Below are 22,498 nucleotides of genomic sequence, written 5' to 3'. Positions count from 1 at the left end.
CATTCCAACAAGTCATCTTCTGACCTGGACTAACAACACTGGTCTCTATGTGCAGCTGGCTGTGAGACCAGTGCTCAGGGAGCGTCTACAAAGTGCAACACTGAAAGAACATCACACACTCATTTGCTTCCAGCACTTTCACACAAACATCTACTGTCATTATTGTCACCAAACTCTGTGGATCCTTTATTGCAAATTCAAATGGGATCAAATGGTCAGACAAAAGAGGGTTATGAGGAAATATGATGAAATGTTGTGTATTAGCAGCAAGTTATTGAATCTTTTTCCTCAGAAACCAAACAAAATGATTGACAAACATCTTTTTACAAACTCAGTGTTGGACTTGGATCAGCAGGTGTTACAGGAAAAATGATTCTATGTTTCTTTACCTTCTTTTAAATGTACAAAGATGCCCTTTGTCTATGTTTAGATTAGTTTAGAATTATCCTTTAGACTTTCCCAGCAAAGACATCTTGTTTCTGGGACATATTGTTTTAGATTGTTTTATCTTCCCTAGCTCTCTGCTGACGAGACTAGCACCATATAGGGAGTTGTTTATTTTATCTGTTTATTATTTTCTTATCCTGTTCTCACTGTCTTTCCTATAAAAAGTGCCAAGCCTCTGTTCACGATGTGAGTTGTTCTTCGCAGCTCACCCGTGTACACGTTTGATAAAGAAAGTAACTTTGTCTCATTGTGTCTTTATTTCTCCTGGGTCTTTTGCAGAGTTTTCCCCCAACATTTCTTGGTCCTTCGGAGCCGGAGCGCCTCCATCATGTCCCATCTCCGTGACCAGTCCACGTTGCTCGCCTGTCGACAGCTCACATACTAGGTGTGTGGTCAAAGACCAAGAGCGTTAAATTCGAGTCTTGGCCAACGTTCTTAGAAAGCGACCCACGGTGGTGGGGCCCGATCGAGGTGGACCAGACCCGGCGACACCGACCAGGTAGATACAGACACACTGACACAATCTTGCGTAACAGCGCATTTTAAATTCAGGGAATTTAAAATAGCGAAAGTAGCTCGTCGCGACTGGAAGCTCCCCACCTCTGTGGGTTTAAAGGAGCTCGTCGACTGGAAGCTCCCCACTTCTGTGGGTTAGGTTTGGAGCTCTGGGTAGCTCCCCCAGCTGGGTCTAGACAGGGTCTAGGGAATAAGTAGCTCGTCTACAGAAAGACTGGCAGCTCCCCTTATGATAAGGGTTCCGATCGCGCGAATAGGTGTGAATGTGAATGTGTGTGTGTATTGTTTTAATTAACGGAGCAAGCTGACTTTTCACGGTCCAATACGAGACTGAGCCGCTCCTACTGTGTTTTTCTTTCACTGCTGTTCGCTGAAGTGCTGGTGGTCTGGGAGAACGGTCGAGTTCCGTCTCGTAAAGCTCACACCGCTTTTGGAAATAGTCCGAAAGTAGAAGGGCGTGTGAGTATCCACTCTCATTCCTCATACCAGCGAAGGTGGATAGCAGCTGTGTTGTCAATTTACTATAAATAATATAAGTACATGCATGACTAACTAAATAAATAAATAAATAAGTCAGATACACTAAATAATATAAAATAGAAAAAATGGGGAATGAAACCTCAAAACCTGTTGCCAATAATGGACAGTACACACAAAAGTTCATTAATGACGAACAGTGGATAGAAAATAAATATCCAGGTGCAGGAAAAATCAGCGCAAGGAGATGGCGTAATCCTAAAAAGACGTCATGTCCTGGGTGGGAGGGTACATGCAGCCCCGCAGCTTTAACGCAGCTCAAAGATAGCTTATTAAAAGAAATAAGTGCAACCACAAATCTTAGAAAGAAAGGAAAACGCACAAATGAATTAACTTTCCTAGATGCATGGAAAAAAGAGCAACAGAGACGTGCTGAGAATAGAGAAAAGAGACAGAATAAAAAACAAAAGCAAAGCTGTGAGGTGCCTGAAGCAACGGCTGCAGCCCCTCCCCCCTATGTTACTGCCTCTGCATCTACTCCCAAGCACACAGAGAGAGATGCAGCTGTGAATAACCCTTACGGTTCAGTGCAGGCAGACTTAGCTAAAATGTCAGTAACACATGCCCCCAGAACAGATATAGGGGAAGGTCATGTAGGCAGGGACATATGGCCTGACCCCCCAAGCCCCCCAGGAGTATTTCCATTAATAAGTTCACCTAACCCCAGATATGGTCAGCCGACTGGACCTATGGGGCATAGAGACGCCCAGCCCACAATTCTTGTGTTTAGACCATGGTCACATGAGGATCGAAAAAATGTTCTTAAAGATGTCCCGCCCCTGCATGACGGTTTTGACATATGGAAGAGAGCAGTTGAAGCAATTAGGACTCAGTGGTATTTAAACGGTCATGAAATGTACCAGGTACTTCAAGATCTTTTAGGTTTGAAGTTTGGCTCAGTGAAAGGCTCTTTCACTGGGGGGGCAATTAATAATCCTTTAGATTCTTTAGTGATCGGTAACGCGCCACAACCCCTGCGTGCAGGCGACCCTGATTTAGAAGGCCAACTACATAACTTCTATGAACGTGTGAAACTACAGCTGGCCCCCAAGCCAAACTACAATAAAATAGGAGAGGTGAAACAGAAAGAAAATGAAACTGCATCAGACTTTCTAGACCGCCTGCGCCCAGTTTTTAGGCAGCATTCAGGTTTAGATTATGCCGATGGCGATGCAACGCCATTCCAGCAGCAGTTAAAAAATGCATTTCTAAATGGCCTACTCCCACCAATCAGAGCACATGTAGAGAAACATTGGGTCACAATGAACACTGGCAACCTGCCGGATGCCCTGTTACACGCTGAGCACGCCACAAAAGTGCACAAGCAGAAAAATAAGGCTGACGTCTTCACCATAGATTCAGAGACAGGTTTCCTTGCATTTTCAGGAGGCTATCAGAGGCAGAAAGGGAAGCAAGGTAATCGACAGCAAGGCCGCAGACACAGAAACAGAGACAGCAGATATGAAAGAGACAATGCCTGTTTCAACTGTGGAAGACAAGGTCACTTTGCACGAGATTGCAGGAGTAAGCCACAGACACAAAATAGTAGGAGAAACAATGACAGGCAAAACAGTGGCGGATCTATGGAGAACAGCGACATGTGACTAGAAAACACACAAGACATGGACATTGATGAGGGAGGAGAAGTTTTTAACATAGAACAACTGCTATTAGGGTCAGAATACAAACCAATGCTGCTAATTCATGTGAACGGGCAACCAATCCAAATGTTGTGTGACACCGGAGCATGTAAAACGGTTTTAAGGCAGCCGCCTAAAAACTTACAGTACTCAAAAGACACATTAGTTGTGAAGTCAGCCACAGGCCACACCACTGTACAACAACTAACTGCCCCGTTAGAACTATTACATACAGAAAGTGGCCGCAGGTGCTTCATTAAATGCATATATGACCCGTCATGCCCGGTAAACCTACTAGGAAGAGACGCTCTGACAGAACTCAAGATAGGCGTGGTACCGGAAGAGAATGGCATGATTGCTGAATGCATGCTAAATGACAACACTCCAGAGCCAGATAGCATTAACACGGCACACAGCAGCAACGTGTGTCTCTCTCAAGGCTACGGTGTCCCACATTATTACTGGACTCTCGAGTTGCCAGAGCTCACAAAGCTACACAATGTGGCCCGCAAATATACACCCCCCACATCCACTTTCCAGAAACCAACCGAGTATCACAACACGTTGAGATTTAAACAAACTCCAGGCCCAGACCCACTTTACGATCAGCAAGTGTGGAAGCTAGGACAACAGAGTTTGACTTTACAACACCTGTATGTCACAAAGTCGGGAAATGCAGTGTGCTCCGTAATCCAATCAGCAGCCGTGAAGGCATTGAACCGCATGCCCAAGCCACACGTGTCTGTAGCGCATAACTATCACTCAGACTGGAAGGATTTAGGAAAAGTGTTAGCCAGGGTTGAAGCAGACACTTATGAAAAAACGGAAGACACTCATGAAGGCTGGCTGCAAGGCCGCCGGACGGGTTGTTTCCGACACACACTGGGTTGGTTGGTCACTGTCAGGCCTGCTGTACACCTAGCCGATGTCGCTGAAACACACGCACAACTAACTGAATGACACCAGGCAGCACTAGCTCAGCTGCCTAAAACTCTCTGGTCTACAGGCCCTGCTGATGTAGGACTTATAAAAAATGCAGATGAAGTAAGAGTAAAACCTCTCTCAAAACACAGACCACTGATATCTCAATACCCACTCACTACTGAGGCTAGACATGGCATCCGCCCAGTGATAGCAGACATGGAGAAGGCAGGAATTTTAATAAAAACAAAGACAGCCACCTGTAACACTCCTATCTTTCCTGTTAAGAAAGCTACTACGGGTGCATACCGTCTAGTACATGACCTGAGAGCTATAAACGAAGTGACTGAACAAATCTCACCTGTGGTTGCTAATCCACACACTATTTTAAATCAGGTCACACCGAACGAACAGTGGTTCTCAGTAATCGACCTTTCAAACGCCTTCTTCTCAGTTCCACTACATTCAGACTCACAGCCATTGTTTGGCTTCACCTTTGAGGGTCAGAGGGTACACATACACTCGTTTGCCCCAGGGTTTTCAGAATAGCCCAACCCTCTATGCAGAAGCACTAAAGAAGTCAATGTCTAGCTGTAAGCTCCCACAGCTAGGTCAATACTTGCTGTATGTAGATGACATTTTAATAACCGCTCACACACAGCAGGTGTGCAAAGATAATACACTTGCTGTGCTACAGCATTTGGCTGAACAGGGCCACAAAGTCTCACAACACAAACTGCAGCTGTGGAGTGATAACGTTACCTATCTCGGACACACACTCACAGGCCAGGGCAAAACGCTGCTGGGAACCAGAAAGCTGGCAGTGCAAAACACACCCAAACCTAAAACAAAACAGCAGATGATGAGCTTTTTAGGCTTGTGTAATTTCTGTAGAGCTTGGATTCCAGAGTATGCACTCACAGTTCAGCCACTGCAAGACATGATTTATGGCAAAAATCTCGCTTTGCGCGACACAATAACGTGGACGGTAGAGGCAGACACAGCATTTACTAACCTAAAGGTGGCTTTACAAACAAACGTAGTCCTGGCCCTGCCTGACTATGACAAGCCTTTCACGCTGCATGTTGATGGGGGGGCCGGCTACATGAAGGCAGTTCTGACACAGGCTTTTGGTGACAAACAGCGCCCTCTAGCATTCTACAATTGTCGTGATCTCGCCCGGTGGAGGGAACAGCCTTTCTGGCCGGGGGGTCTACTCACGACAGGAGGGTGTGTCCTGTTGTCATGAGGTGGTGGCTCCTAATAACTGCAGCGGCCCTGACCCTGGCCGGGCTCCTCACCTTTGCTTCCGTGAGGGACAACAAGTCACGCTATATGGAGAAAAGGCAGACACTGTATGACAAAGGAAAGTACACCAAGTTTCCCCATGGCTACGCCACTAACTTCTGGTGGCAGTTTATGAACACTACAGCTCACTTGAATAATAAAACTGACTGCTATGCATGTACCCATATGCCCCTATCCTCACAGACGTCTGGCCTGTGGCCGTACAGCATACCTGAAGATCGCAGTTGGTGCCTATTGGGCCTGGCAACACATCCAGGCTACGGTACTCTTTGGTCCAAGGCCAACTACAGCATCCCAGCAAAAGCAACCTGGAGGTCATCGTCACTCACAAATGTGAACTGTTCCGGACAGACCTACCTACTGACCTGGCCCCAAGTCTCAGACCCGCTGCCTGATGTAATTCTACTGAACAAACTGAACGCATCACAACTGCCAGTATGTGTGATGAACAATGGATCGCGGGCAGTGGGGGAGCTGCCTACACACCTATGTAAGTACATATACACTTTCTGCCCACCAAGGAACGAGAGGAAGTGTATGGCCTGTTCAATCAACGACACCTGTGCCAGTAACACGACGCTGATGAGCCTCAACTGTCGCTCCGACTACAGCTACCGAATGCCACTACAAACAAAGACTCAGTACCAGACAGGATGTGCACGGACGGCACCCAGCAGTAGAGGAACCAGAGTTTTGGCTGACTGGTACTTCCTATGTGGCAATAAGGCTTATCTGTCACTCCCTGAAGGTTGGGGGGGTCTGTGCGCCCTGGTGCAATTATCAGATCACGTCTTCTTCATGCAAAGTGTTGCACATCACCCAAGCAGCCGACAGAGACGTGAAGTGGACATCGCCTCACCCAATTCTTTCGGCATTACAGTGGACACTGGAGTGCCGGGAGAGTTTCGCATCTGGGGAGGAGGAGTGAAATTCTTACAGAGCTTGATCCCCGGCATTGGAGTTGCCGAGGTGCGGGATCATGTGGAAATCAACCGATATGCTCTGCTACGACACATCAACTTGACTAAGACCCTGGGAACCGCCTTAGCAGGAGAACAGCAGGCCATCAGAACGATGGTGCTGCAGAACAGACTGACACTAGACCTGCTAACAGCATCACAAGGAGGAGTTTGCAAGCTGATCGGGGAGACATGTTGCACTTTTATCCCTGATGGATACGAAACTGTAGGAGACATTTATGAAGCTTTGCAGAATTTGACCGTTCTGCAAAAATATGTCACTGACCACACACCTGGAGCAGCTACAGCACAAGGCTGGCTGGACTGGCTGTTCGGCGGTTCATGGCTGGCTGCTGTAGCAAAGCCGTTTGTCCTTCTAGGTCTCATCATGATAGCACTGCTCATATTAGTGTTGTGTGTGTTGCCATGTCTAAGAGTAATGATTTCAAAGATGATAACAACTACAATGACTGCTTATGTTGCCGTGCCTCAAGAAGAACAGCATCCCGTTGCAATTCTGCTGGAGGAGAACTTGTACTAGCTGCTAATAAATGAAGTGGTGATTAAAAATGACTTGTCAAGTGATCATGCACTGATTAACACATTAGTAGTTTATGCAGGTACAACATAAGGTTTATATTCTTTTTCTTTTTATCATTTTATTTTTTGTAGTTTTAGTTTTATTATTTTCTCTTGTTATTTCATTTACTATGCTTTTCTTTGTTCTTTTATTTGTTTTATTCTTTAGACCACATGATTTACATTTCTGCTTTGCCGACATTTTGAAAATTAAAAGCTGCTAAGGATAGTTAATAAATAACCTTCCCTGACAATTGTTGTATACATTGTCGAGAAGGGAAATTATTTTACTGCTATAGTTAAATAATTGTCATCATTACCATTGCATTAATAATAAAATCTGGAGTTTATATTGCATTCAGGGGTTAAACAGTGTCTCTTTCAGAAAGACTGAGTTGCAGGCTGACAGGAAGTTGTATGCAGAAGTGAAAGCAGATAGTTATTTTGAGCCGCAGGCTAAGACGAGGCTTTAACAATGTAACAGATAGCTTTAAGAAGGCCTTAAGCAGTTATGACTATTTTATACACAATGCATATCTGTGCTTATTAAAGAGTTGGAGCTCGGTCAATTAATTGGGGGTCGGAAGCTTTGTTCGGCGCGATGTTCGGACAATCTATTGTGCAAGTGACTTGGAGCCATAGAAGGAATTGCAATACATGCTTACAAAACACTTATATATCAGATCATTTTATATTAAGGTTTTAGTAGAGGTTCTTGGTTAAAACATTTATTTAGTAGAAGACATACACATAGTCTCAGTGAGCCTCTGGTCTGGTAAAAGGTCAGAAGTGCGAGAGGTGACATCGAGGCTGAGTGAGGTCGTGACACACACACACTTTAAATTAGATTTATTTAGAGGAACCGTCCTTGTTGTCTCGGCAAGAAAGAGGAACAATTCATTTTAAGATAAGAACGGAAAGTACCAAGCCATGAAAATAGAAGATGATTTTCTGGGTGAAAAGTCATGATGATGTTGATCTGATCTATGTATAAAATGTACCGGTGACGCATGAAGGGGCGTCAGTAAACAAACCCTGATGCTATAAAATATCTGTTCATGCTTTGATTAAGTCGAAGACTACTTCCTGTCTGCGTACAGAGTTGTCTTCCCACACGTGTGTTCATTAAAATCATCGTTTGACTTCACCCGGCCGGATCGGTGTGGTTATTCTTCGATCACCTCTTGTACCCTTCCTCAATATTGAATCTTAACAACATTTAAAATAAGTTAAAACAGGAGGGAATATGTTACAGGAAAAATGATTCTATGTTTCTTTACCTTCTTTTAAATGTACAAAGATGCCCTTTGTCTATGTTTAGATTAGTTTAGAATTATCCTTTAGACTTTCCCAGCAAAGACATCTTGTTTCTGGGACATATTGTTTTAGATTGTTTTATCTTCCCTAGCTCTCTGCTGACGAGACTAGCACCATATAGGGAGTTGTTTATTTTATCTGTTTATTATTTTCTTATCCTGTTCTCACTGTCTTTCCTATAAAAAGTGCCAAGCCTCTGTTCACGATGTGAGTTGTTCTTCGCAGCTCACCCGTGTACACGTTTGATAAAGAAAGTAACTTTGTCTCATTGTGTCTTTATTTCTCCTGGGTCTTTTGCAGAGTTTTCCCCCAACAGCAGGATAAGCTGATGTTTAAAGGCATTCGAGTCTCGCTGTATGAGAGTCCAGTTCTTACTCAATATTTATGGATGATGTTCTTTCAGTGTTGCACTTTGTAGACGCTCCCTGAGCCTCACAGCCAGCTGCACATGGACCAGCTGACATTACCCAGCATTAGAGGCGGCTGTAAAAAATTCATGTTCCCATTTAAATGGTTTTAATTTGAATAAAACGATGTTGATTCATTCAATCCTGAATCGATGTTTAATATAAATGTATTTTGCCAGAATCTCAGGTTAAAGCTCACAAACTATTTCAACAAGCAGCAAACAGCTAAAACAGTAAATGAGAGCAGCTAAACACACAAAGATGGAAACACAGAGCGTGGATCGTTCACTCGACGGCACGTACACGGACACGCCGTCGGGGCTGAAAGTGGACAGCTCACAGATCCTGAAGCTGCAGGTTTCATCTGTCTCCAACCAAAACTGAGTGAAGCAGCAGCAAAAGAAGATCCAAACTCTGCTTCACGTTTGATCAATATGCTCATGAATTCTCTCTGACTTTGGCTGTTCCTGCCTGCACAGCTCTCTCTCTCTCAGTGTACTCCAAGAACAGCTTCAAACATCTGTTTCTGCATCATTCACTGTTTATTAGCCACCAGTCTGCTGTTGTGTTCAGTGCTGTCGGCCTCTGACAGTAAAGCCTCATTTCTGCTGTTCCATGGAAACTTTTTAAAATGATGACAGATTACAAACTCTCAGCTGTGTCTGTAATCAAACCTCTGTAACTTTGCTTCACTTCAGCAGCATCAGCTCATGTTCACATGTTGCTTCATGGTTTGCTTCAGTTTTTGATCGACTGCAGAATATTTTGAAGGTTATCTGCTATAAAAAGCCAGAAGAGGAAAATCTGCTTCATGTGTTTCTGTTTGATCCTCAGTGACTTTGACACAAAGGCCTCTGCTGTGATGATCACACCTCTGATCAAGTCTCACAGTGTCACAACTGATAAATGATCAGAGTTAGAATATTTCTGACTGTCTGCTGTGTGCCGTGACCTTTGACCTGCTAAAGACAGTCAGCTGTGGATTATTCACTGTTGTGTCTGATACTTAGAACTGTGAGGAAGAAGCTACACAGTTAATCAGGGTCCCCTCTCTCTGAATCAGGAAAGGTGGGCAGGCCGCGTGTGGGCCGCGGGCCATACGTTGAGTATCACTGTTTGAAATGTGAACATTGTTCTGCTGCAGTCAATGGACTAAACCAGAGAAGAAGAAAACAGACTTTACCATGAAGATCCTCAGTGTGGATCAGTATAATATCAGCCTGATGTCTGCAGTTTAGTGTCAGCACAACTTTCACATCATATTCATCTCAGCACAACTAAAACATGCTGACTGACCTCAGAGTTTCAAGTTTACATCCTGGACTCTCCAGGAAACCACACAGATGCTTCACTCCTGGATCCTGCAGCTTGTTCTTAGTCGGCGACCAGGAGGAGTCATTACTCAGGTCCAGCTGTCTCAGATGGGAGGGGTTGGACTTCAGTGCTGCTGCCAGATAATCACAGCTGATCTCTGACAAACCACAGCTCCACAATCTGTATAAAGAATGAAAGATGTAAGTTTATTAGACAAAGTGCTTGAAATCATTCAGTGTTTCATCATCTGTTCAGAGCTGAAGAAGGTTCAGAATGTAGAAGTTTAGAAAATGGAAACTCCAAACAGCTGAAGCCAACAGGAAGCAGCTTCAAACAAACACAACAAGAGAAAAAACTCTGAATGTTTCACATTAAAGTCGTACATTTCTCATAAAAACAGGACAAAGACTTGAAAAAGTCGTGTTTTTCCTTCCAGGAACCACATGGCTTCACTTTTAAAGGTGAAGTGTGAAAGAAATGGACATATTTGAAGTCCAACACCTTTTTCCAGTCACATTATTAAAGCAGACAAACTACAAGCTCATTTTCATTCCAACAAGTCATCTTCTGACCTGGACTAACAACACTGGTCTCTATGTGCAGCTGGCTGTGAGACCAGTGCTCAGGGAGCGTCTACAAAGTGCAACACTGAAAGAACATCACACACTCATTTGCTTCCAGCACTTTCACACAATCATCTACTGTCATCATTCATGTTTCTGCTCCTCTGGATTCACACGGAGCCTCTGCTCATGCCGTTGCCACGGTGAATCGTAGTATGTGGCTCCATAACTCAGACTGAGCATGCTCAGAGCTGATTGGCCTGACTCTGATCAGCTGATCTAGAAGAGGAAACTGCTATATGTACATTATTACATCTACACCTGAATCACAACACTCAGACAAATATATCAACTGTGCTTAATATTTTGGCACGTAGATCATTTATGTGTTTAAGCTCTTCTTACATTTTACCACCAACATGTTTCAAAAGGAGCAGCTTTTACTTTGAAGGCCAGCTGTCTCTGTTTCCTGTTTTCATTGTTGGATAATGATAATGATACAAACATTTTTTGCTCTGGTGATGATCTGCAGAATTTATTGGAGGATATGACTAATGAAATAAGTAAAGTGAAGTTCTGGCTTGATAAAAACAAATTATCATTAAATTTGAATAAATCTAAACTGATGTTATTTGGAAATAGTAGTTTAAATACAAATGCAAAGATTCAAATAAATGGTGTTGATATTGAAAGAGTCAGTGAAAATAAATTTCTGGGGGTAATAATAGATGAAAAACTTAACTGGAGAGCTCACGTAAGATATATTCATTCCAAAGTATCACGAAGCATTGCAGTACTAAACAAGGCAAAACAGGTATTCGACAGAACATCACTTCATATTCTCTACTGTTCACTGGTTTCACCATACTTAAGCTATTGTGCAGAGGTCTGGGGCAATAACTATAAAACCACATTACATTCACTTTTTACTCTTCAAAAGAAAGTAATTCGAATCATCCACAATGCAGGTTATAGGGAACATACAAACTCACTATTTTTGCAGTCTGAAATATTGAAAATTGACGATATAGTGAAATTCCAAACAGCACAAATTCTATTCAAAGCAAAAAATAAAGAACTGCCAGGTAATATTCAGAGTATGTTTTTTTTGAAAGAAGGAAGTTATAATTTAAGGGGTTTTTGTAACTTCAAAACAATGAAGGTACGTACTACAAGAAAAGGCTTTTGTGTTTCTGTTCAAGGAGTGAAACTATGGAACAAACTGAATATGGAATTAAAGCAACGTCCAAACATAAAACTGTTCAAAAAGAGTTATAAAAATATGATCTTCTCGATCTATAAAGAAAAGGAAAATATTTAAATTAAGTGAATGTCTCTATTTAAAAACAAACAAACAAAAAATTCATGATGTGATATTATAGTATATAGTATATCAGAAATCTGTTCACTATTTTTATTACAAATTATATCAGTAAGGAAGCTGACTAAATATTCACTGATAATTTATGGGACAGGGGTGGGATTAAATAAGTGTATACTTCTTCCCACTCCCTTTCAACATGTAAATTAATCAGAATGTTTTTTTGTATGTAATTTGTATAGTATTTTTTTTCTCTCTTATTTCTTTTCTAAATGTACTTGTATATTGTTCACATGTTGAAATAAATTACCAATCAATCAATCAATCAATCAAACAAGTCGATGCTTCAGTGCTTTGAATTAGGGGTGGGTTTTAATAATCGATTCATCGATTAAAATCGATTCTGGCTTGGATAACGTGATATTGATTCATTAAAATCCTGAATCAATTTTTTAATATTAATTTATTTTGCCCGAAATTCCAGAATCTCAGGTTAAACCTCACAAATTTTCAACAACCACCAAACAGCTGAAACAGTAAATGAGAGCAGGAACACGGATTCTGCACAGAGACATAAACACAAAGCTCGGACCCGCCGACGCATCAGAATCAGTGAGATGTCGCCTTTCTCACTGACGGCACGGACACGGTCGGGGCTGAAAGCCGACAGCTCGCTGATTCTGATGTTTCGGCGGGTCCACGCTTTGTGTTTACGTCCTTTTTGCGCTCGATTCTGAAGCTGTTAGTTTTATCTCTCTCCAAACAATATTGACTGAACCAGCAGCAAAAGAAGATCCAAACTACGCTTCACATAAACATCGTCATGAACTCACTCTGACTTTTGCTGTTTTGTTTCCACCAGGATAAAAATCACACTTCATGCACAGCTCTCTCTCTCTCTCTCTCTCTCTGTACTTCAAGAACAGTTTCCCGTCTAAAAATCTGTTTTCTGCATTATTCGCTTGCTTGTTACGCACAAGTCTACCGTTGTTTACAGCGCTGTCGGCCGCTGTTTTTTTCCTTTTACTTGCTTCCGAAAAGAAAACCTAATTTCTGCCGTTCAACAGGCTTCTGAACAAATTTAAACTTTTTAAAATTATGCAAAACGGCAAAACGCTGTGTCTCTAATAAAACCGCTGTAACTTTGCTCTGCTTCACTTCAGCAGCATCAGGTAATGTTTATGTGTTTTTGATCTACTGCAGAATATTTTTATAAAATCCCAGAAAAATCAGCTTCATGTTTTTCTGTGTTTTATCTTCAGCTACTTTGACACAAAGGCCTCTGCTGTGATGCTCACACCTTTGATAAAGTCGCGAAAGTGCCAGCTTCCCTTTTATAGATACAAAAATATGTAAATATACTGATCTGAATTATAATATTTCTGACTGTCTGAGGCAACATTTCCCAGATTCCAATCGAATTGAATCGAATCGATTCTAGAAATCAGTGACGATACCCAGCCCTACTTTGAATTGTGTTACACAAAAATAAGCAAAGTTTTCACGTTGTTCAGGCAGAATCGAGCGTTGAAGAATGAATTCACACGTCAATAAACATTTTCATCAGCACAAGCAGGACAATGAAAGCAGGAAATACCCCAAACTGCTATTTCTCATTCTACAACTTCAACAACTGCACATGAATTATACTTCATACACAGACCCACAGTCTCTGATTGCTCTGAAATCTCACTGACAGCCAATAGCAATAAAGAAAAGTCCAGACTGACAGTCTCTGTGGGGTTAGGCAGTGAACTGCTCACGCTGCGTTAAAGTGCATCACAAACTATTGGAATTGGATCCAACTTTGTGAAGAAGATTTTTTCTCAGCTACTGCTTTGAACATTTCCTCATGAACTGTATTAAACTCTGTAAATGAACTGAGAACTATTTCTACATTTGAAACTATGGATTCATTTTCCCGTTCACTTCTGTACGTTAGTGTATAAATGAATGTTAGACTGGGCTCCATGGAAACACTTGGACTGGTCTCAGCTGCCTTCTTTCTGTAGTCCTTTCTCTTCTCCAGCTTCTGTTTGAAATCCTCTCACAGAGCCTGAAACCTGCTTTGCTGTCATGTTTGGGCCTGTGTTCCTCTGCTTTAACACAAACCTCACCACAGCAGCTGTGTGGGTCGTCTCTGTAGCAGCCCGATCAGCTTCTGATACATGAACATCATCACAGCTCCTAACTTCACCTTTATTAGCTTTGACATTCATGTCTTTCTTTTCTCTGTCTGTTTCCACACAAGCTCAAAGTCTCTGCAGCCTGAAATATAGAAAAACAACAACAGCTGCAGTCAGTGAACTCACCTCAGAGTCTCCAGTCGACAGTTTGGACTCTCCAGTCCAGCACACAGAAGCTTCACTGCTGAATCCTGCAGCTTGTTGTTACTCATCTCCAGCTCTGTCAGATGGGAGAGGATGGACTTCAGAGCCGAGGCCACAACTTCACAGTGAGTCTCTGAGAGTCCACAGTCAGCTAGTCTGTGATTACAGAAAATATAAAATGTGTTATTATAAAAGCAGAAAGTCTGCATTATAAACACAGACTGAATGTATATGAAGACAAAACAGAGTGAGGTCATAATCTGATGAACATCTGCTCTTCACATCTGTGCTTCAGCTCCTCTTACTGTGTTTGACATGACACAACGATTGAGTCTCTCTCAGACCTGCAGACTTTTAATGAGAATCTTTGTTTGGCTTTAATCTGCAGATGAAGGAGGAAGATGGCGTCACATTTAGGCTTCCATAATGTCCACAGTCTGTCAGTGAGATCTGATCCAGAGTCAGAGTGAAGACACACATGTGGACTGTTTCCTGTCTTGAATCCAGAACATTTTGAATGAGCTCAGCTCAGTGAAGAGTTCCAGCTGGAAAGACGATCTCTGTTTGCTACCTGCTGCTGTCAGGTACGACTGTTCACGTCCACACTCAGGAAAAATCTGCTGACTGTCACCAAACGGAGCAGAAATCTCATCACTGGACAATAATGATGAATGAACTCAGAGCTGCTGATATCACATCTGATTTCAGGGGAACTAAACTAAAAAGGAACAAATAGAAACAACCATCATGACTCTGTTTGACCTTCAGATCAGAAACTATGGTTCAGAACAGCAGCAGGATTTCAGGCACTGTCACATCCTCAACATCCATATTCCAAATGCTCTTCCTGACAGGACACTCTTTGTTCCCACTCAGGGAGTTTCCATGTGTACAAATCATTTCTGAATCTCAGTAGACTGGGAGGTTTTTCCATCTCATGAATCTCTTTCCTAACATCAAACTAGATAAATCAAACAAAGGAACTGGAGTCTGTCTAATTTCTGACCCCAGTAAAGCTTGTACTGGGATACCCCGACATACTCTCTCTCCATCTGCTCCCACAGCCTCATATTCACAGCTGGCCCTTCTCTCAGCATCCACACTCAGGGTGGGGGCGGGGTCAACACCAGTCAAAACCATTGCTTTGGCCTTATGGCCATTTTATTAGTGTTCGTTTCTGAGTAACAAGCAGGACTACGCACAGGTGTTTGGACATGTGTGGACCCGACCTACACTTAAACTTCTTAAATCCTCTGTTTCTGTGTCACCAGCTACACTTTTAATATTAATGTATTCACTCCGACATTTTTGGGGAGCGGTCAGAGCTCGTACACTGCAGACAAACATGTCTCCCAGCACACAGCTGACTGTCAACTCTCTGAGATTGGATATGATTCATTTAGATTATATCTGTAAGGTGAAGTTTATCTCGGTGTTTATTTGTTCCTGAGGAAGTCAGCTCGGCTCAGATTAAAGTTTAATAACTGAACAATTTTAATGAACCTTAACGCCTCCCTGGAGCATATATGGAACTGAATCAGTCACTTTTCTTTATTTCCTCATGTTCATATGTGACATACATGTTTTAACCATTAATCTGGAATTAAACTGACATTTAATATATTTTAAGGAGGAAAGAGAAATTTCACCAGAGGATGTTGATGCTGTTCATGGAGACTGAAGACAGAATGATTTATCTGTCTTAATATTTCTGCTGCTCTTTCCTCAGGTGTAAAAATATTTTAACTGTTGGTTTTAATTCAAAATCAATGGTCAAAATGTTAAAATACCAACAAACTTGTGGCGTTAGTGTTGATATTCTGTGAGTTACTTAAAGAGATCACACAGGTACAGGACATATTTTATGTTCAGGTTTATGCATGTTTGTGGTGTGATGTGCATGTAGTGGGCTGTTATGTTGCAAACTGTGTGGATGTGTTTGGGAACAGAAAGATTATTTTACTGCATAAAACGGCGCTGATCAGCTGTTTCTGCCGCTGACACACTCGGCCGGTGAACCACCTGACTCACACAGGCTCTCCTCCTCCACAGTCCTCGTTTATGAAGAGCTTTACAAACACAACATCACGGCTAACAGCTGGATTCTCCCGTTTCAGTGCCAAACAGCCACTTCCTGCTACAGACAGTAAAGTGGACAGTTTGGCGCTAAACATGTTTTTAAAACTTGAAGCTCTTATTTGTTAAAGCCAGCTTCACAGACAGATCTGTGTCAGTGTTTTAGAGCAGGGCTCAGTGGTGTAAACCAGCCTTTATATGTGTTTCATCTCCATTTTTACATTAAACTGAACCAAAACACTGAAAACTTCACCTGATATGTCTGTGTAGGTTCTCATCATACAGTCATGGTAATCTAAGGAGCCTGGAAAGAAAAGTGACTTCTTTAAGTTTCTTGAAGACGTTTCATCTCTCGAAACCTCTGCTGATAATCACCCACACCCTTTTTCACAGCTTGGCTCATGTGATGAGCCACATGATCAATAGTTGGTCAGCGACCCTCTTAAGGGACACTCCCACTAGGATTAAAATCTGGGACTCTCCACTTTTTGGTTTTAGAAGTGAAGAAGCTGAATGTTCAGATTAAACATCTTCAAGAAACTTAAAGCAGTGCACTCGCTTTTCTTTCTAAGCGGCCTTTCTTAGATCACCTGATGTAACCTGAGTAAATTATGTCGAGTGTCAGCGGGGTTTGAAAACTCTGCAGCATGACCCGGGTGTTGCTGGTGGCATCATGAGCTTAGACCCCTCAGTCAGCTCGGTCTGAAGTCATCGTCAGCACTAACAGGCACAAATAGGCTCTAACGTGACAAACTGACCCGACATTTAAAGAGTGCCCACTACAGTCTCAGCTAAAACATATGTGCAACGCCAAGGACTGTACACTGGACTCCATTTCAGTGCAAAATAATAAAACAAAGTAAATCCATCCAATCTCCTCTGCCTGTCCTTATCATCAATAAAAACAATTAATAAAACAGAAAATCATAGAAACAGTCATCTTTGTTATTGCATCATCACACATCAGTTCCCAGTAACTAGTCAGAATGAGACGTTGTTTTCATCTTTCTCACACTCATCTCACTCCCCGGTCACAACAGGTGGTGACTTTAACAGGTGTTACAACCTGGCTCAAAGCTGCAAAAGAGGGCGGAGACTGAAAACAGAGACTGGTTTCATTTTGAAGTTCTTAATAACCTCGGCTAAAGATGAAAACAGACAGCGTGACAGGGTCTGACAACGAGTGGTGGCGTCGTCCTAGCCGACCTCGGCAGTTATTCACACGCCATGACCAAAAACTCCTGCAGTGTGACAGCAGATAGAGGAGGAGTCACAGAGGAGCGTAACAGCTGTGACAGATGCAACAGGAGGACGAGCTCCAACAGTAAACACACTGTGAAGACAGGAAAGCAGTCACGAGTGATGTTGGTCCTGTTTTTATCTCCACTAAAACCTCTCTAACGTCACATGTAACAGAACACAGACACGTCTGATTATCAGGGACCACGACCCACATCTTTGCCTCACTATGTTTATAAGAAGAGACTGAAAATAATGATTCTCCCAACACATCACCAACACTTTTATGGCAAACAGATAATAGTGAGTGACAAGAGGTGAACTGTTTCATATGCAGTTATCAGGGTAAATACATTTAAACCAAAGACACTGGAAGACTAAATGAAAGGAACTGAAGGTGACAATTCAAGAAGCTCAACAGAAGTCAAATGTAACATGATCAAGATTCCCTGTTAAAAACAGATATGTATAGTATAATAGTATACTATACTAATAATAGTGTATAGTATAGTAGTATACTATACTAATAATAGTGTATAGTATAGTAGTATACTATATGAAGTCTACACCGCCACGTCCTTAAAATTCAGCGAAATTAAGGACGCATTTGAGGGCCGCATTTCGAGCAGCGACCTTCGTCCCGTCGCTGTGATGTAATCGGCCTTAAAATGCGTCCTTTAAGGCTGCAGACCCTGAATTGGGATACAGCCAGAGTCTGGTCTCTGTTTTCACAGAGGATGTGGTTCTGTTGGCTTCATCAGGTGATGGCCTGCAGCTCACAGTGGAGCTGTTCTCAGCAGAGTGTGAAGCCGTGTGAATGAGGATCAGCATCTGAGGCCATGGTCCTCAGCTGGGAAAGGGTGGAGTGCCCACTCTGGGTCAGAGACGTTCCTGCCCCAGGTGGAGGAGTCTGAGTATCTCAGGGTCGTGTAAAGAAGGGGGAGGGGAGCAGGAATCAACAGACAGACCGTTGCTGCGGTAACAGTGAGGTAGACGCTGTACCGGTCTGTCGTGGTGAAGAGAGAGAGAGCTGAGCCTGACAGCGAAGCTCTCAATTTACCGGTCGATCTACGTCCCTGCCCTCACCTATGGTCACGAGCTGTGGGCAGTGACTGGAAGAACCAGATCGTGGTTACCAGTGGGGCAAATAAATTTTCTCTGAAGGGTAGCTGGTGTCTCCCTTGGAGACGGGGTGAGGAGAATCCTCTTCACAAAAACTAATCAAGTGAACAAGACTCTCCAGGAGGTAAACATTTAAATATCCAAGTCCACCATAAAGAGAAAACTGCATGAAGGTAAACACAGATGGTGCATTACAATTCATTGCATGTGTTTTACATGAAGAATGGAGGATATACCGTCCACTTTCACTCTGTCTTTAGCAGCAAGTGGCTCTTTGTTGTTTGGCTAGCTGCACTGAAACAGGAGAATCCAGCTGTTAGCCGTAATGTTGGTGTTTGTAAAGCACTTTATAACCAAGGACTGTGTTTTTAATTTAAACATTAAACTATTAACCGACACTGATCAATGATGTAATGATCACATCTGGACTCACCGAGCCTTTCTGCAGTTCCTCACAGCTGGAATCAGTCTCAGTCGTCCCTCCTTTGAAGCTTTGTACTTCTGCAGGTCAAACTCATCCAGAACCTCCTCTGACATCTGCAGCATGAAGGCCAGAGCTGAGCAGTGGATCTCAGAGAGTTCCTTTGATTTGTTCTCTGACTTCAGGAACTCTTGGATCTCCTGATGTACTGAGAGGTCGTTCATCTCCATCAGACAGTGGAAGATGTTGATGCTTCTGTCAGGAGAGGATTTAAACTTCTTGTTATTCTTCAGGTTCTTGATGACTCTCTGGATGGTTTCTGGACTGTTCTCTGTCTGACCCAGCAGACCTCCTAAGAGTCTCTGGTTGGACTCCAGACAGAGGCCATGAAGGAAGCGGACAAACAGGTCCAGGTGGCCATTTTTACTCTGGAGGGATTTCTCCATGGCTCGTTTAAGGAAATCATCCAGAGATGACTCTTTGTATTTTTTTCCCAAGAAGTTCTTCAGCACCTCTGACTTCCTGTTGGTGAAACAGTGGAACATGTAGACTGCAGCCAGAAACTCCTGGATGCTCAGATGAACAAAGCAGTAGACTGGTTTCTGGAAGATCACACACTCTCTTTTGAAGATCTCTGTACAAACTCCTGAGTACACCGAGGCCTCTGTCACATCCAGACCACACTGCTCCAGGTCTTCTTGGTAGAACATGATGTTTCCTTTCTCCAGATGTTCAAACGCCAGCCTCCCCAGTTTCAGAAGAACTTCCCTGTCAGCCTCTGTCAGCTCCTGTGGACTCGTCCCATGTCCCTCGTGGTACTTGTTCTTCTTCCTCTTTGTCTGAACCAGCAGGAAGTGTGAGTACATGTCAGTCAGGGTCTTGGGCAGCTCTCCTCTCTGCTCTGTAGTCAACATGTGCTCCAGAACTGTAGCAGTGATCCAGCAGAAGACTGGGATTCTACACATGATGTGGAGGCTCCTGGATGTCTTCATGTGGGAGATGATTCTGCTGGACAGCTCTTCATCACTGAATCTCCTCCTGAAGTACTCCTCCTTCTGGGCGTCAGTGAAGCCTCGTACTTCTGTTAGCCTGTCAACACATGTAGGAGGGATCTGATTGGCTGCTGCAGGTCGGGAAGTTATCCAGACGAGAGCCGAGGGAAGCAGATTCCCCTGGATGAGGTTTGTCAGCAGCTGGCTGACTGATGACTTCTGTGTGACATCAGACAGCAGCTTCCTGTTGGTGAAATCCAATGAAAGTCTGCTTTCATCCAGGCCGTCAAAGATGAACAAAAGCTGAGAGACAGCCAGCTTCTCTGCTGTGACCTTCTGTAGTGTTGGATGGAAAACATGGAGCAGCTCCAGAAGACTGTACTGCTCCTCTCTGATCAGGTTCAGCTCCCTGAATGAAAGCAGAACCACCACACTGACATGTTGGTTCTCCAAGCCCTCTGCCCAGTCCAGAGTGAACTTCTGCACTGAGAAGGTTTTTCCAACACCAGCCACGCCGTTGGTCAGAACCACTCTGATGGGTCTCTGTTGGTCAGGTAAGGCTTTAAAGATGTCCTGGCACCTGATTGGAGTGTCATGGAGGGCGTCCATCTTGGAAGCTGTCTCCAGCTGCCTCACCTCATGTTGGCTATGAACCTCTTCACTCTGTCCCTCTGTGATGTAGAGCTCAGTGTAGATCCTGTTGAGGAGGGTTCTACTTCCTGTTTCATCACTTCCTTCAGTCACACGTTCACATCTCCTCCTCAGACTGATCTTATGTTCATCTAAAACCTCCTGCAGACCAACATCTGCTGAAAGAAAGAAAAACAGAAAGAAAACTCTTCAATGTCTGAACAACAACAAGAAGTCCAGTTTTCAGAAATGAGTCCATCAGCAGACAGATGTTCAGTCTTACTTTGTACACAGCTGCTCTGACTGGCTGTCTGCAGTCCAGCTCTGCTTCTGGATCTTTCTCCACACTGGGGACAGGACCAGTCTCCTGATGAAGCAGACTGGTCCCAGTATGAGGAGATGCACTGTCTGCAGAACCAGTGTCCACAGCTGGTAGAGACTGGATCCTTCAGGACGTCCTGACACAAAGCACAGCAGGACAGCTGCTCCTCCTCACAGACACCACTCCTCTTCCTCCCTCTGTGAACACATTTCTTTATCACTAAAATCATTGACTGTCAGTGACAAACATCCAGATTTGATGACACTGTGCAGAAGCTCTGATGGTCACAGAGAAAAGTCAAAGTGGAGAAACTTGTGTTTGAGTTCAGAATCCAAGTTTCCTTTGCTGTTCCTGCCTGTCTTATTAAACACAGAGTGATCAGCCTACAAACTCCACAGTAAAAGCCTTCATCACAGAGCTGATTATGTCCTTCACTGGATGTACTGGAAGTTTGGGATCCATCACTCTGAACTGACCTTTGACCTCCTCTAAAAACTGTGGTGGAGCAGCGGTGTCACATTCAGAGCTTTCAGCTTTATTTTGAAAGAGTTCAGTCATCAGGAAGTGAACTTCTGGGTTCTGATTTCCTTTCTATTATTTTACAGAAGTGAAGAAGAAGAACTAAAAGCTTTGAAATGATCTGAGTGATATTTTTGAACATTGCCACCAAATTGAGTTCAGCCTCCAGCAGTAACTTTGTTTCATGATGCCTCCCTGATGATGTGATGTTTGATTACAAACCTGTTTATGTGTTAGACATTAATCACATGAACACAGGCAGAAAAAAGAAGCCAATGAAACAAATGACAGAAACGTGTTCATTCACTGCCATGATCCATATTTTATATGTACAGATGTTTGTAAAGAACACGTGTGCAGCGCTTTGTTCTGAGTATCTGCTGTCAGCACACAGTGCAGCAATAACTACAACCACACGTTTCTGTAGATCCTGAACATCAGCCTGGAGGAATCTGACCTCAGGTCTGCACACAGAGGAGCTTCACCTCTGGGATGATGCTGGCTTCAGCTCCTTCTACAATCAGGCAGAAGCTTCTGCACCATCAGGACACAAACAGAGAGGAGCTTCTATCCTCAGACCATCCAAGTCCTAAATCAGAACATGCTCCCCTCATAGCATCACCATCAGGGTTTAAACAGGACCTTACATCATGTTCTTGTCTCACTGTCATATTTCAGATCATACCTGATTCATTATGACGTCACACGCTGCTACACTGATCCTGCTGCTTCATTACTGCTGATATTACTCTGCTCACTCTGTTCAGTTACTCTGTTTACATCACTTTGCTCATTTGCTTTGTTCTGCTTGCACTGCTCTGTCAGTACATGCTGTGCTAATGTGGCACAAAGCAGCTCAGCACATTTCACTGTGTTGTACGTGTATGACGATGCCTGTGACAAATAAACAGCCTCGGACTCTTCAATCTTCTGCATTTCTTTGGAGATCAGCTCAGTGGCCTGTTGAGACCATCTTTCTATTTCTGATGACTCAGTTCAGATTATTATCCTGATACTT

At 43.2% G+C, this 22,498-nt stretch overlaps 3 protein-coding genes across 3 annotated transcripts in view; 1 reads left to right on the top strand and 2 right to left on the bottom strand.

Annotated features, from left to right (window-relative positions):
- The window catches only part of LOC146682049 (NACHT, LRR and PYD domains-containing protein 12-like), a 233,161-nt gene that overhangs the window by 28,165 nt on the left and 182,498 nt on the right, over window positions 1–22,498 (bottom strand). The window lies entirely within an intron of this gene.
- Window positions 5,242–6,982, top strand: LOC146682058 (uncharacterized). The gene has a single exon (XM_085448468.1). The coding sequence runs from the start codon at window positions 5,307–5,309 to the stop codon at window positions 6,867–6,869; it is 1,563 nt and encodes a 520-aa protein (XP_085304594.1). The 5' UTR covers window positions 5,242–5,306; the 3' UTR covers window positions 6,870–6,982.
- On the bottom strand, window positions 14,138–22,322 carry LOC146682057 (protein NLRC3-like). Its single transcript, XM_085448515.1, has 3 exons — window positions 20,923–22,322; window positions 19,030–20,818; window positions 14,138–14,315 (listed from the first exon to the last, which is right to left on the bottom strand). The coding sequence occupies exons 1-3, from the start codon at window positions 21,188–21,190 to the stop codon at window positions 14,138–14,140; spliced, it is 2,235 nt and encodes a 744-aa protein (XP_085304641.1). The 5' UTR covers window positions 21,191–22,322.

The sequence above is a fragment of the Copadichromis virginalis genome, linkage group LG23 (assembly GCF_057382275.1).
Source record: "Copadichromis virginalis isolate Kocher_CV1m ecotype Utaka linkage group LG23, C_Virginalis_male_GT1.1, whole genome shotgun sequence".
Classification (NCBI taxonomy): domain Eukaryota; kingdom Metazoa; phylum Chordata; class Actinopteri; order Cichliformes; family Cichlidae; genus Copadichromis; species Copadichromis virginalis.
Note: the sequence above shows the minus strand (reverse complement) of the source record. Positions and strands in the feature narration are given on the sequence as shown.

Bases quoted from the DNA above. Each gene is read 5' to 3' on its own strand.
- LOC146682058 (XM_085448468.1), top strand. From the start codon at position 5,307: ATGAGGTGGTGGCTCCTAATAACTGCAGCGGCCCTGACCCTGGCCGGG.
- LOC146682057 (XM_085448515.1), bottom strand. From the start codon at position 21,190: ATGATTTTAGTGATAAAGAAATGTGTTCACAGAGGGAGGAAGAGGAGT. The intron at 20,819-20,922 runs GTAAGACTGAAC...TCTTTCTTTCAG, and splicing joins TCAGAGCAGCTGTGTACAAA to CAGATGTTGGTCTGCAGGAG. The intron at 14,316-19,029 runs GTGAGTCCAGAT...CTGTAATCACAG, and splicing joins AGGAACTGCAGAAAGGCTCG to ACTAGCTGACTGTGGACTCT.